Here is a 13919-nt window from a genome sequence, read left to right as displayed (position 1 = left end):
AAAATATATAAATCTATTTGAACTGAGTTATTACGATATTTATGGCAAATATGAATCCGGTTTCGGAATCCCCTGCTTGCTGTTTACCTACTCCAATAAGGTTGCTGAATCACATGTGCAGCGAATGAAAGGCATCGCCATACACGCCCCACCGAAATTGAGACACGTTGCAGTGCCAATTTAGCGGTTTATTTATTATTTATTTATTTCACTGCCAGACAATCCCCCCATTGTTTGCATCTGGCGCATGCCAAGGAACCCTGTCCGCAGTCCCAAAACAATGAGCCCAAAATTTCGATCAGAACAATACAACAACCATAAGCACAATAATGCAAAAATACCCAAGATATCTTCCGCATTGATGAGTCTAGATTCGATACAGTTTATTATTTAGTAACTTCATGCAACAAAATTTTAAGAGATTTCAAGATTCCAAATTCCATACGACTGCCAGAGGAGACTTGCATTCAGCAACTTGAATTTTTCATACTCTTAAAGGATAAGGCCAGGATGCGTTCGTGCAGGATCATGTAGGAGAAGAACTGCAGGACGCTGAGGAACAGATACTCGTTCTTGGGCACATCGAACTGGCGGTCGTGGATGATGGTGGCCGTGTACATGACCATGCAGATGGCCACCAGGGCGAATACGTTCCGAACAGCATAGTATATGCCCTGGTAGTCGATAAACAGGACATTGATGAAGAATATGATCATCATAATGTTGGCGATGACCACCAAGCAGCTGAGCAGCAGATCGCCGGGCACAATGAACATGGGAAAGTAGGCGCCCCAGAATATGGAGACCAACATCAGGGCCACCACCACAATGCCGGCGTAGAAGTTGACGAGTCTGTTCTCATTGTGCCTCTGCTCCATGGCTATGTATATAGTGGAGCTCTCCACGATCGCACCGATGATGATGTAGTTGAAGGGCACCTTGCGTCCAAACTTGGTCCAGGACAGAGTGGCGACTGCAAAGAAGGTGCACAGCAGCCACCAGCCGTAGCGCTCCTCCGATCGGTTGTGGCTCAGCAGCTGGGTGGAGCCAATGATGAGCCACTGCGTCAGTGCGATGGCGGCTAGGATCACACTTAGTCCGTATATCTTGGCCGCATGGCTGATGCTCTCATCCGGCGGCTCGCCGTAGACCTCCGGATCGCCGAACCGAAAACTGGCTCTCGAAACACTGAGCATTGGACTATGATAGAGTTATGAAATTCAATGGACTTTGTTTCTCGGAAATCGGAAATTTTAAAGGTACTGAGGTACTGAGGTATCTCGATTGATTTGAAAAACGTATTTTGTAGTGCCCGCATACTGTCGTAAACATTTTAATTAACCACATTTACAATGGAATAGTGGACAGGCCTGCTAAATGCAAGTTGAAGGCTCCAAGAATCTCCGATTCAATGGCAATAGAAAACACGCATATGCAGATGAACAGGGCGAATGAGGTGAGGTAGATCAGAGTGGCGCAGATGGGTTCGAGGCCAATCGGGGAGTATTGCAATCGTCCGTGGATGAACTGGGTTTGCAGGGGGATGACCGTCATCACCAGGACGCTCAGGACGGCAGAGAAGCTCGCAAAGAAGTACCGGATGGAGGCCAGCGACAAAAAGATGAGCGGAAGGAGCGCTGCCAGGCAGAGGGTCACGATCACGGCGGTGACGAGGCCATTGGGTAGAAACGATTTCCGGCACCTGGCGCCACAGACCATCAGTCCGACCACCACCAGCACCATGATGGCCAAGTAGAGCACCAAGTCGGGTATGTCGTAGATGCACATAAAGCATGCGGCGCTCAGTGTGAAGAATGCCACAACTCCGCCGACCACTATCCAGGGGATCAGTCTTCGGATGCGCCGGATGGGCAGACAGATAAGGACTGCCAGGAGGACGAGGGCGAAGATCAGCCAGACGTACGGCGGAATCGGCAGGATGTTGACAACACTAATGTTCAGCGATGAGATCACCAGCAGAGTAATGGCCGATACGAAACACAATATTCCGGCTTCTATGTAAACAGTACGGATGAACACTAGCAACTCCTCGCCGGTTTCCTCTTCCGTGTTCATCAGCTCACTCGAACAACAAGACATCGAGCCGGAATTTTAAGAGAGTGAAATTTCAAAAATTGATGTATTTCTACATTTTGCTAAGATTGTTTACTACTTGCATGTGTTGAGGTAGACCAAATTTAGGTTGCCCACTCATTATATTATGAATATTCAATATATAACTTGATAATTTAATTGAAGCCAACAACATGCAGTCGTTTTTATTTAAGACAGACCCTAATACTTTTCTGCTTATATTTCTGCACACATTACATATTTTTGGACTAATCGTCTTTGGTGCGATTATGGTAGTAGACAAACATGAGCATGCAGAAGAGCAGGAAAACAAAGTGCAGGTAAATGCCATTGGCGCAATCCGCAGTCTCCCCAAAAGGCACCTGCTGCAGCCTTCCACAAATGTAGCGAGCCGCGAAGGGAGCCATGAACGCGATCAGGACGACGAAGACGATGCCAAGGGCCAGGAGGTACCGCAAGTCCTTGATGACGAAGTAGAGTATGAGCAACACGAGCATGGTGACGGTGAGCAGCAGGAAAATGCAGCAGGTACATATGACGTTGGGTAGCAGAACCTCCGGACTTTTGGCCCCGTACAAGTGCAGCAGGCCCAGCAGGGCGCCGGCCACCAAAATGGCCACCAAGAGCTTCCAGACGTGCACTCGATGCATATAATACGATCCGAACAGGGTGATGAAGAACAGGGATCCCAGCACCAAGGCCCAACAGAGCAGGGTCAATGCCGGGGTCTGCCGGAAGCAGCTGAGCACCGTGAGGATGAGGAAGGACAATATGAGCCACACGTACGGCGGCACAGGAATGTCCTCGTAGACTTTCACGTTGAGTGCGGATAGTATGATCCACGGAACGGAGGAGAGCAAACCCAGCACTACGGAGGATAAGTACACCCGGAAAATGAAGGCCCGCAACTCGCGCTCGTTGATGACCAAGACCTCCGGTCCCTCCGCAGGACCTGGTTCGCCACCATCTCTTCCCCTCCTTTCATGACGACTCCAGCGCCAATTGGGATTATTCATGTGTAGATCAAGGACTTCGAATCAATATACTGCAATTTTGACAAAATAAGCTGGGATACAAATTTACAGCGTTTGAAAACTTTGCTTAGTGAAGTAAATGAATATCTTTTCTTATATTGAGTTAACAGACTTTTTGCCTTACAATGAGTCAGTATTTGTATTTTCTGTACCCCCAAGGCTATACATGCCGCCATGTGATTAGACTGGATGACAGTATCCTTTGGTCCACAGCTCCATGGTGACACAGTTTCGATCGCATGATGACAGCGATTTCGCTCAATCGAAGTCATTTTCAAGTGAGATTTTCGGGCCTTCCGTTGTTCGCCTGATGGCCTCCTTCCGCTCCTCGACCAGGATGAAGTAGCACACGCAGAAGAAGAAGATCATGGAGTGCAGGTACAAGGTCAGGGCGCAGACCATGAGGTGCTCCTTGGGAACCACCTCCACGGTGTCCAGGCGGACGTGGTTGAACTGCGCCTGGATGGGTATCGCTATGATCACCATCACGAACAAAATGCTAGCGAAGGCATCGAGTACGAACACATTTCCGGTGCAGATCTGGACGATTCCCACGATGAACAAGCACAACAGCAGGGCCATCATCAGCAGCGTGGAACAGACGCCACCGGGCAGGAACTCCTGCGGACACATGGCGCCCGCGAAGTTGAGAAACAGGATGATCAGGGCCACGCCGATCATCACGCCCAGGATGACGAACTTGGTCAAGTCGTCGAGGAGATAGGTGCCGAACAAGGTGGTACACACCACCACCACAGCAGCCAGAAACCACTTGGAGATCCAGTAGTGGGATAGCCTTGGGATGCAGTGCATGCATACTATCACCACAAAGACAATGCTGGCCAGGACGTAGCTGGGAAACGGAAGGTGCGTGTGCAGATGGGTATTGGTCAGCACGAGCAGCAGCCACGCGCCCACCGTGACTCCGATGAAGATCAGTCCGATGTTGTAGATGCTGCGGATGAACTGCGTCACCGGGTCCAGTTGCATGATCGTCGGCCGCACGCTGTCCTGGTGGTAGATGTTGTCCATCCCGGTGAAATCCCTATGGGATGAGTGTTGAGACTACGACTGGTCTGCACCCTGACACTTACCTCCCGGCAAAGCTGCTCACCTGCCACATCTTCCATTTACATGTTGGTATCTTTCTCATCTAAGCGTTCCTTTTCTTTTTATTTAACAAAGTATTATTTTTAAATATCTGCTGTATACAAAATTGTACTGATACTCTTGCTGAGATATATATTAACATTATGGCTACAAGAATGATCCTTTATTTAGCCAAAGGCAGTAGATTCAGCTAGCTTCTTAGACGCACTACATGGCCATCATTTCGATCAAGGAACTCCAGTAGTAAGGACTCCAAATCCCTGAGATTCTCACCACTTGGGCGCCCAGATGACGAAGTAGAAGGCCGCGAAGAACAACAGAAAGTGCAGATACACGTTGACGGCGCAAATCACAAATTCGTATTCGGGCAGCTGGAATCGCCTGGAATGAACCACCTGAGCGTGATAAACGGATGCGGGTATGAGCAAAGTGGCCAATAACGAGAAGTACACCAACTGGTAGATCCAATTGTCCGTGAAAATAAACACGGTCATCACAAAGATGGAGGCCATCACGAAGATGACGAGCAGCAGAAACATAGTCTTCTCTCCGGGCAGGATGATCTTGGGTAGCCATGCGCCAGCGCAATAGCAGATCGCAGTCATGGCAGACGCCACCAGGAGAGCTAAACAGACGCGGACAATATTCCGCTCCAGAAGCAGCAGATTCACGCCCAATCCTGCCAGACTCACAAACAGCCCGGCCAGGATGAAACTGAACCAATAGAACTTCCGCAACTTGCCCGACAGACAGAAGACAAAGAGAACCATGAGGGAAACCATGGCGCAAATGAAGCCTGCCATTATGAGATCCGTGTGCGGAGGAATGACCGTGGACAGGATTATGGCGGGGATCGCAGTGTTGATCGCGAACAAGCCGGCCATCATGTAGCACCTCCGCACAAAGATCACTCTCGCCGAGGCGCCACCTCCGTTCTCCTGTCCACCGGAGCCTTCGCCAGATCCTTCCACGACCGAACGCGGTGGCCTCAATCTACGTAGTTGGGGTATCGAAGGATACTCGTACCGAACCAAAGGTCCAGGAGCCTGCTCCTGCTGCTGCGGCGAGGGAAAGTTGAGCAGCTGGAGGGCAGGGGGCCAGAGGAGCCAGTCGTGTCTTAAACTGTCACCTAACATTCTCTGTGGGAGCACTTGGAGGGCAGCAACTCAAAAATTTTGACAAAATATTTACGGCACACCACGCAAAGTATTAAAATACGAAAACAATACATATGATGCAAATTTTAAGAATTGGAAATATTTACGTGCACTGTATACATTACAATCGCCCTAAGATTAAGATTCACGCAAGAGATAATAATGATGACTTACCCAATGCGATGGCAAGCACAATATTTTACATTTTCCAAGTCTAAGCAGTATTATTCCCTTCGATCGGGGCGGAAAACTCAGCGAGGCATGTGGAATTCCGAAGGGGAGGAGTACAAAGCCGGAAAGGAAAATGCTAAGTAGCTGCGATCAAAGCTAACAAAACAGCCACAAAGGATGCTTACTCCTTTCCCCTCTCTGCATTGTTTGTTGTTGTTTGGCTGATCGCTCGAGTGACACGCAAAGCAAAGGATACAAGGATACAAGGATGCAAGGATGCAAGGATACAGGGATACACAGCAGTAGAAAGGCGATCCCGAGATGTGTTTACTGCCGCATCTGCGGCCTCGATCACGATCACTTTCACAGACGGTTGATGCTTGATGCTGGATGGTTGGACGGCATTGTTCCGGGTATGACTCAATCTCAATCAGCTGGCTCCGCTTATCCTTGATACCCGCTAAAGACATGCAAATGCCAGGGCAGCAGACGAGCGGGGAGAATGTCAGTTATCTGGCAGCTGCACTCAATGCAATAGATACGCTTGCAGTCGAAGGAGCATAACCCTTGAGTTGCCAATCAAGTCGTTAACTCGCCTGCTCCTCGTGATTGGATTATTGAGTTGGTAAGAGCTGAAAACCATTCAGGCAGTTACTAGTTAATATTTTCATTTATTTATTTGCACATAAACACATTTAACTTTAAGGTTTGCAGCCTAAACAGCAACTAATTTGGAGAAACTTACATATATGCCTTGTTTATTGATTTTTCCCTTGCAGTTTTTGGCCTTGGGCCAGATACATATGTGTGCACTATTCACTATTCTACAATGGCCCCTTCAGTTGAGGTCAATGTACCATGGTATAACTTTTTCGGCTTATATTTTTCCACCCACAGACTGACTACTGGGTGACTGACAACGACGAGAGGTCGGTTGGGAGGAAAGTGAAAGCGCTGGCAAGTGCTTGACAACAACGACATGCGAGCGTATGCAGTGGACCAGGCCGGGACCAAAAACCATCACAATCACCATCCCCATCACCATCACCATCCTAACCCCACCTCAGACAGCCACGGACAAACTAACGGCGTTTCCCCCGTCGACTTTTCCCGGCCCTAACTTCATTTGGGATTTTGCATGCGAACACGAAATGCTCGGGAGCCGCAAAAAGCACAAGCCAAAAAGCTTACAGAAGCGTAACGAACGAGAACCGCCCGGAGATTCGGAGGAGGAAAAGGCAGGGCAGTGCTGGTGGGGTGGGGGAGCGGACACCGCTTCATCCGTGGGTCAGTGGAGAAGACAGGTTGTCTCGTTCTACGTGCTCGGGGCACGATTTATAATATTCTATTAGTTCCACGACCCGAGCTCGAGCTCGAGCTACAGCTCAAACCCGATCCCGAGTTTGGGCCCAGCCCCGGCTGCCGCTGACTGACTGTTGTGTGTGGCAGCGCAGTTAGCGCAGATAATACATCCGTTTCCGGTTAAGCCCATATTTTTGTGTCATTTAGTTGGTGGGGCGACGGGGGGTTGGGGGAACAGAGGTCGGGGCAGTGCGGCAAGTGCCGAGACCGCTTGTGTGGGAGTGGAACAGACAGCAACAGCCACAGATGCTGGCTACACTGAGCGAATATGAGCCACTTTCGATGATAGAAATCGGGGTACAAAAGTAGTCAAAATCACCACAATGATTATTGTTTGGAATACGTAAGAAGGTAATGTCTTTGAAAACTTGTAAATATAATGACGACTACTTTTAAGACTGCAGCATATTTTTTCCAGCGCACACGCAGACTTTCAAATGCCGCTGACATGCCAGCTAACGAGGGGTGCAACGTGGGATGGGGTGGGGTGTAGCATGGAGCACGGAGAATGGTGGAGTGGGCAGGAGCTGGGGCAGGGGCAGGGGCAGGGGCATGTGCATGGACACGGACACGGGCTGAAACTGGAACTGAATCTGAATCTGAATCTGAAAATGGAAATGGGGCTGGGCGCATCAAGTGATGCGACAAGTGCAGCAGACGCTGGAGCGGAATCGTCAACGCTTCCGCATATTTCTCATTTCCACAATTAAACATTGTGAGTGGAGCGTTATGGCGAATGCTCCAAGGGTTGCATAAGTTCTGGGGGGCAGGAGGGCTTAGGAGGTTCTGGGTATTCAGGGGAGGTTCTGGGCATTTAAGGGGTGCCGGCACTGAGGTCGGCTGGAGACCGCTTCTTAGATAAATCAAAGGCGAAGCAATTAATAATGCATTTTTGGAGCGGGAGCACATATGTGGGGGATTGGTAAATCTGCCGCATTTGCTGCATTTGCTCCAAAACGGAAGCTCAAATGGAGCTTGCACCTCGCAAAGTCGGGTAATTATGTTCCAGCAGCCCCTTCCTGAACTCCGCCTCCGCCTCCCTCCATTTTCGAAACGGAAGTTCTGCATGACTTTCCCTGCACGGCACCCGTAACCCCACTATCTTATCGGGAAATCCAGAGGCCAGCACCCAGCACCCAGGCAGTGGGAAATGAATGGTGGTTGCCTGTCCAGCGTTGCATTATATTAATGAGTTATTGTATAACACCTTCTGATTCGACGGCTGCTGTTTCGGGGTCTTCCTAGTTCGTCACCCAAAATGTATACACGTTGAGCAAACAAACAATGTTGTGTCAACAAGGCTGGAAAGCTGTTTAAACACACACCCACCCGCCAGAAAGTGAAAAGGTTTTTAAAAATGAAAATGTAATCAAAATTCTAGAAGGCATGGAATTGTTTTCTTTCGATGAGCTGCCACCTGCCATGCATTTAAAATAATATTCCATATGCAACTCATTTTTTCCATACACAAAGTTATTCTTTGAACTTAAGTTATTAACTATAATATACAAGTAATATATATAAGTTGTTTAAGTTGTGTTGAAAGTTATGGTGCTCTACTTAGTAACGAATTTCGACTCATTTCCAGCGCAACGGAGAAATGAACTTGGCATAAAAGCACCGCCCAACACGGCGTTACTAATTACATTTGTGCTAATGTTAATTTGTTACAATTTCCGGAATTTCGCTAATTTATTTTCCAACATTTTTATTAGTGGCATAAATTTACTCTGCGTTCTAGAAGCATTCCATTCCACATTGGGGTGGCCGCTGTGGAGGAACTTCCTCTTCAATTGTTGAATATATCAAACCAGTGGAGGAAATACATTAGCATATTTTATATGTAGAACAGGGGAAATGCAATTTACCAGTTCAAATAAACTATGCTGGCCAGGTAATGACATTTAACCTCGACAGTTCTTCTCATTTGCCAGCGTAACACTCCAGTTTCCAGTTTCTGATCGATTACTATCACTTTTCTTGGATACCCACAACTGACCCACTGAAGGCCCACACAAAACTGCTGGCCAGACGATCGATAGTCATATTGCCATATATCGTTGAATGCCTTTTGTTCGGGTGAATAATACTTTTCGTGGGTGTTTGAATTTATGAACAGTTTATGGGCTGTGGGCTATGGGCGAATTTTGCACTCGTCCAACCGGAACGCCGAGTCGAACGAACGGACATGCCGTGAATTTTGATTGATTTTCAAGATATTCATATTTATTTATTTAATACTTTTCATTCGCCTTTGGCTACATATTTTAATGCTTTTTATGGCTTGGCAGAATGTTGAAATAAACACGTTGTATTGCCGCTGTTAATGGCCGCATAAATTGTTGTCAGATATTAGTAATAAATATATATGTTTTCCATATGTGTGTCACCGTTTGTTTATTTATCATAACAAATTTGTCGATATTTGCCTCGCACGTGCCAGCAATTTTGAGGCCCCAGTCCCGAAGTCCCTCTAATGTATTAGCAATGCATTAGTATCCATTAATCGAAACTACAAGAAATCTTTCGCCCGCAGGCCAGAAAGGTTAAAAGCCCGCCTACTGCTGGCATTTTGCCATCATGGAAACGCGCAAGGAAGCCACACTACTGGTGCCCCATGGACGACCACATCCTTGCCTCGTCCTCGCAGCACCAGGAACATCAATCGATGGGCACGGGTCGGTTGTAGGGGGTGTACTAGGTGGTGTACTAGGGGGTGTACTAGGGGGTGTAGCAGGGCACTTTATGGAATCTAAATTGTTTGCTTTTAGCTGCGTGGTTTCCTCACACGTGACTGGGGAAATTGATTGCAGCAGACTCATTAAGTGTTTTAATGTGGCTGAGTTAATGCATTAAAAGCACTGCCAAACAGTCGAATATGTTGAACATGTTACTTGTTCGAACCTAATCAAAAGTTTTAACCATTCGACCAAATCTTTTCATTTGATGTTTGATATTTCCATTAAATGATACAAGTCCTGCTTGCTTGTGCTTAACTTTATGTCACTTTTCATTTGCCTACTATCCAAATGCATCTGGGTAAGAACGCCGAATTTGGTCGCACCTCCGGATCCTCCCACTGCCAACGGATGGCCGACACCCCTGGCTCTGAATCAGTAGTCATTGATAGGCGACTGGCTGCCATGGTTCATTAGAACCCATTAAGGTAAACCAAACAAAGAGCCGACCGGCTGAGCCGAGAGAAGCCGCCCGTATTCAGTGCCATCTACTCATAAAATTTCGCAGCTGAGCGCCAAAAGCCGAAAACAAAATCCAAGTTGAACGAAGCGTACAAAATCATTTCCTACTAAAATCAACGAAACGGACATGCCGCAGAGGTGGAGTCGCCGTCGCCCATGTCGGTGGATTGTTCGAGTGGACGGGCGGAGGTGTTGTGGCATGGTATGGGCTATGGGCTATGGGATCTGGATGGTCAGTGGTGGGGGTTGGGCCACTCCATACTCCATCTCGGACACCGGCTCGACTCAAAATGCGTGACTGCGACTAATGACCCGCACGTGTTCCGACTGGCAGCGGTGCGAGTTCTACGAGCTCTACGATGACTATGCGTCGCGCTGAACGGCGAGAATTGATTACGATCGCTGGACGCATATTAATTGTGGCAGCCAGCCAAGGCAGCCAAGGCAGCCTGGCTGAGGCAGCGTAAAGGATACCCGAAAAGGACACTGCGCACTGGATACTCCGCGGTGGAGCCGCGCTGCGCATATGATTAACAACTTAATGGATTCTCGGATGGGGATACTTTACTCTCTCGCCCATCCAGCGATCCAGGGAGTTCGTGTTGCTGCAGGTAAACAGCGCATTTGTCGATCGTCGCCAGCCACACACCGAGATCTGTATTTCACGGGCAATCCCTGGGGAATCGGTAACGGGATGACCCAAAATTTGTCACGCCCTCGAAGTTGGGGACCTCCATGCCCACACCTCCCCAACAATCTCCACTATGAGTGATGAGCCATCGAGTTGTGCCAGTCCAGCCGACGTGTTGGCGATCTTATCCAATAGTTTGGTGAGCTGCCACGCACCTGGGCAGAGGTGATCAAAAATGGTAATGAGTGCTAATTAAATAATTTATTATCGCCGAGCGCGGACGGTGTCAGGCATCAGTAATAAGTGGAATGATAAGGGGTTATAATAAATTTATATTTTATGATGCGTTACTACCGACTTTCTAAGTAACCAGCTCTCTCTCTCTTTATAATTCGTTGCTAAATTGGGAATATTTTAGCAGAAAGTAAGTAGATACGGTAACCGTATTTGGCGCAGTGCAGATGTAATCAGTAAATACTCGAGCGTCTATCAATCAGTGGGATCTTGATAAGCCAAAACAAGCGCCAGCTTACAATCCTACCTCAGCGATTTCAATTGAAACTGTAACAGAAGCCCAAACTAGAAACCACCTCACCTTACCAGCCAACAGCCAGTCCACATGACAAACTATAAACGCAATTACCTAGACAAACGGACGCGGGGCAACAAAGGCGTCTACATGACGCAAAGGCAAAAGGAGCAAAGAGCCACTACCAAGTTACTCGGGTTACAATGAAATTTGTCTGCGGCGAGTAAACATTGCCACCGCACGTTGGCCCAAGTTGCCAGTTGCAAGTTGCATGTTGCATGTTGCCAGTTGGCAGTTGCGCAGGCGTGCAGAAAATGGAGTTTCTGTTTCGGTTTCGGTAGCCAAGGGATCCTGCCAGCGAAGCGACAGGAAGCCCCAAGAAAAGAGGGCGAACATCATGATGAGGAATGTGCTGGCCGCACGTCTTTTGCTAATAACCATCATAAATTTTGCAGCGGCAACAAATTGAAATTAAACGAACAGACACCGCGCAGCGAAATCTTGCCGAGGAGAATCGGCAGATTCTGCAGATTCTGCGGATTCTGCAGCCGCAGAATGCAATCAGAGAAGAGACCGAAAGTTCGTGAGTTTCGGTTGTGTGTGGGGTGTATGAAAAGAAGTGTAACTACTTTGTTGTTGTCATGTAGTTAGCACTTGAAGATTTATCCGCGTGAATTAATTGCGATCTTGTTGCGCAGATTCGCCTGCAGATTTGCTGCAGATTTGCCTGTAGATTCGCCACATGTGGCGTCGGTGGAGCCCTTATCAAAATTTAAACGGTAGCCCAGCTGGTGGTGTCTCTGTGGTATTCTCGAAATCAGTGCACTGGTAGCCCAATATCCAGTAAGTAACTTGGAAACCCCAAGCGGTAGCTACTTGTTGGCCATACAGAGACCCATGACAATTATGGGGGGCCATAAATCGACGACTGCAACTCCCGGCGAGATCAAGCGATCCCCAGAACCCAAAATCACCTTCGATATTATTCACCGGCATTGTCGGCCATTGGCTCATAAATCACCCGTTTCCATTTCAATTCGCCACATTTCTCCCCGCGATCTGTGCCCCGTTTTCGCAGTCCTCTGATGTGTCACAAGCCATTGAACTGACGCGACAACATTATTAGGCGAGATCAGCGATGGACGGCGATCGTCGATCGACACTTGGTGACATTATGGATTATGGATTATGGCGCTCGCGTGCTGCTTATGTATGCCAGTCGAATAATTTCGAAAAAATATTATCACGCTACGTGGCAAACGATCGGCAGTCGGCGATCCAGGCCGATCCTCCGATGATCGTTCATCAGCATGCAGCGCATCGTCATCTCCATCATCCTCGTTATTGGCAGTGCACCGGGAGGAATTCAGAGGATCTCATGCTTGCCATATTAAAATATGTTATAAAATATTATTATATTACTATTAGATACATGTACCAATAACTTGCATACTATAGCACATTTACTTCATTGCAAAGTAAAAAACTTGTTGTCTAAAACTCGTTTTCCAGTGCGTTGGGACGGCGAAAAGTTGGTGCCACTTCAGCTTGGGCTGCTGATCAATCAGCGCCTTAAAAAGCGAACTGCAGTCGTACCCTTCCATACCAGTTTCTTATTACCAACTTGGCCCCGGCCGCCTCACATTTGGCAAATACATTTTCGCGCATTTTGCGACGTTTACAAATTGCCGCCATTAATTAGGCAAAAAACGCACGCACCGCCAACGCTTCGAGGGCTCCTAAAAAACGCCTCGCGTAGGCGAGATAACAAAAAACACTGATATATATAGATATATATATATATATGAAAGCTAAACCCCTGAGCAGTGCTACCAGACAACCGATCTGGAGGTCTGAGGAGGAGCTGTAGCTGGAGCTGGAGCCGTCGATGTGGGACTCACATAATAATCAGCGGGTGGACAGCAACCAGGATTGCTTTTGGCATGCGTTCGAAATTAATTACCCCCCAACATTCTCGCTCTTGGTGTGCACATGTGCTTCTTTCATTATTATTTCATTTTTTTTTTCTTTTTTTTTGCTGCTACCTGGTTGCTAATTAAGTTGTTTACGTTGCCAAGTTATTGAACCGCATTTTGGCCTATTGGGATGAAAGGGGTTTGGCGGGGCCTCCGATTTGGGACAGGGCCATCGGCTTGCTTCCACATACGTGGTGGAATGCAGTCCAGAAGGGAACGCTGGAGTGCATAACTTGCGGCTCTAGTTCGCAATAAAATATAAAATGGAAATAAGAAATTACTTTTTATAATATAGCATGAAGCAGCGCATAGATCTACACATTATTAATACATATTCTAACTTGAATAAACCTAGAAGTATTAAGTAGTCAATAGAACAGATACTTATAGACTTAAGATCATGTTGTACTCATAAATTTCTGTATTATTTTACTGAAATATTTTTTTATCAGGCTTTAATAAATAACCCCTATTTTATTAGTCTTACTCTGTTTCTTCAAATAACATATTTAAATATACAAATTGTGCTGACAAGTCTTAACTCTTTATTTGCTTTCAATCGCATATCTTCTGAGATGCAATGTGGCGATGTAGCTAATCAACATGTCTCAGCCTAATAGATGTGGTTTTACCTACCCATATTAGTGAAAACTGC

General features: G+C 47.3%; 5 protein-coding genes across 5 annotated transcripts; all 5 read right to left on the bottom strand.

Moving 5' to 3' along the window:
• Window positions 1–362: 362 nt before the first annotated feature.
• On the bottom strand, window positions 363–1289 carry LOC122626083. Its single transcript, XM_043806205.1, has one exon. It carries the CDS (start codon window positions 1194–1196, stop codon window positions 468–470), a length of 729 nt encoding a protein of 242 aa, XP_043662140.1. The 5' UTR covers window positions 1197–1289; the 3' UTR covers window positions 363–467.
• A 58-nt stretch (window positions 1290–1347) lies between these two features.
• On the bottom strand, window positions 1348–2175 carry LOC122626082 (NADH-quinone oxidoreductase subunit N). Its single transcript, XM_043806204.1, has one exon. It carries the CDS (start codon window positions 2098–2100, stop codon window positions 1348–1350), a length of 753 nt encoding a protein of 250 aa, XP_043662139.1. The 5' UTR covers window positions 2101–2175.
• Window positions 2176–2299: 124 nt separating this feature from the next.
• Window positions 2300–3246, bottom strand: LOC122618862. The gene has a single exon (XM_043795460.1). It carries the CDS (start codon window positions 3108–3110, stop codon window positions 2343–2345), a length of 768 nt encoding a protein of 255 aa, XP_043651395.1. The 5' UTR covers window positions 3111–3246; the 3' UTR covers window positions 2300–2342.
• LOC122618852 lies at window positions 3202–4332 on the bottom strand. Its single transcript, XM_043795448.1, has 2 exons — window positions 4243–4332; window positions 3202–4173 (listed from the first exon to the last, which is right to left on the bottom strand). The coding sequence occupies exon 2, from the start codon at window positions 4158–4160 to the stop codon at window positions 3387–3389; it is 774 nt and encodes a 257-aa protein (XP_043651383.1). The 5' UTR covers window positions 4161–4173; window positions 4243–4332; the 3' UTR covers window positions 3202–3386.
• Window positions 4327–6142, bottom strand: LOC122618842. Its single transcript, XM_043795437.1, has one exon. It carries the CDS (start codon window positions 5372–5374, stop codon window positions 4508–4510), a length of 867 nt encoding a protein of 288 aa, XP_043651372.1. The 5' UTR covers window positions 5375–6142; the 3' UTR covers window positions 4327–4507.
• Window positions 6143–13919: the final 7777 nt, after the last annotated feature.

Source organism: Drosophila teissieri, chromosome 2L (assembly GCF_016746235.2).
Source record: "Drosophila teissieri strain GT53w chromosome 2L, Prin_Dtei_1.1, whole genome shotgun sequence".
Lineage (NCBI taxonomy): Eukaryota > Metazoa > Arthropoda > Insecta > Diptera > Drosophilidae > Drosophila > Drosophila teissieri.
The sequence above is the reverse complement of the archived record's forward strand: the minus strand, read 5'-3'. Positions and strand labels throughout refer to the sequence as shown.

Coding starts and splice junctions, on each gene's coding strand:
- LOC122626083 (XM_043806205.1), bottom strand. CDS start 1,196: ATGCTCAGTGTTTCGAGAGCCAGTTTTCGGTTCGGCGATCCGGAGGTC.
- LOC122626082 (XM_043806204.1), bottom strand. CDS start 2,100: ATGTCTTGTTGTTCGAGTGAGCTGATGAACACGGAAGAGGAAACCGGC.
- LOC122618862 (XM_043795460.1), bottom strand. CDS start 3,110: ATGAATAATCCCAATTGGCGCTGGAGTCGTCATGAAAGGAGGGGAAGA.
- LOC122618852 (XM_043795448.1), bottom strand. CDS start 4,160: ATGGACAACATCTACCACCAGGACAGCGTGCGGCCGACGATCATGCAA.
- LOC122618842 (XM_043795437.1), bottom strand. CDS start 5,374: ATGTTAGGTGACAGTTTAAGACACGACTGGCTCCTCTGGCCCCCTGCC.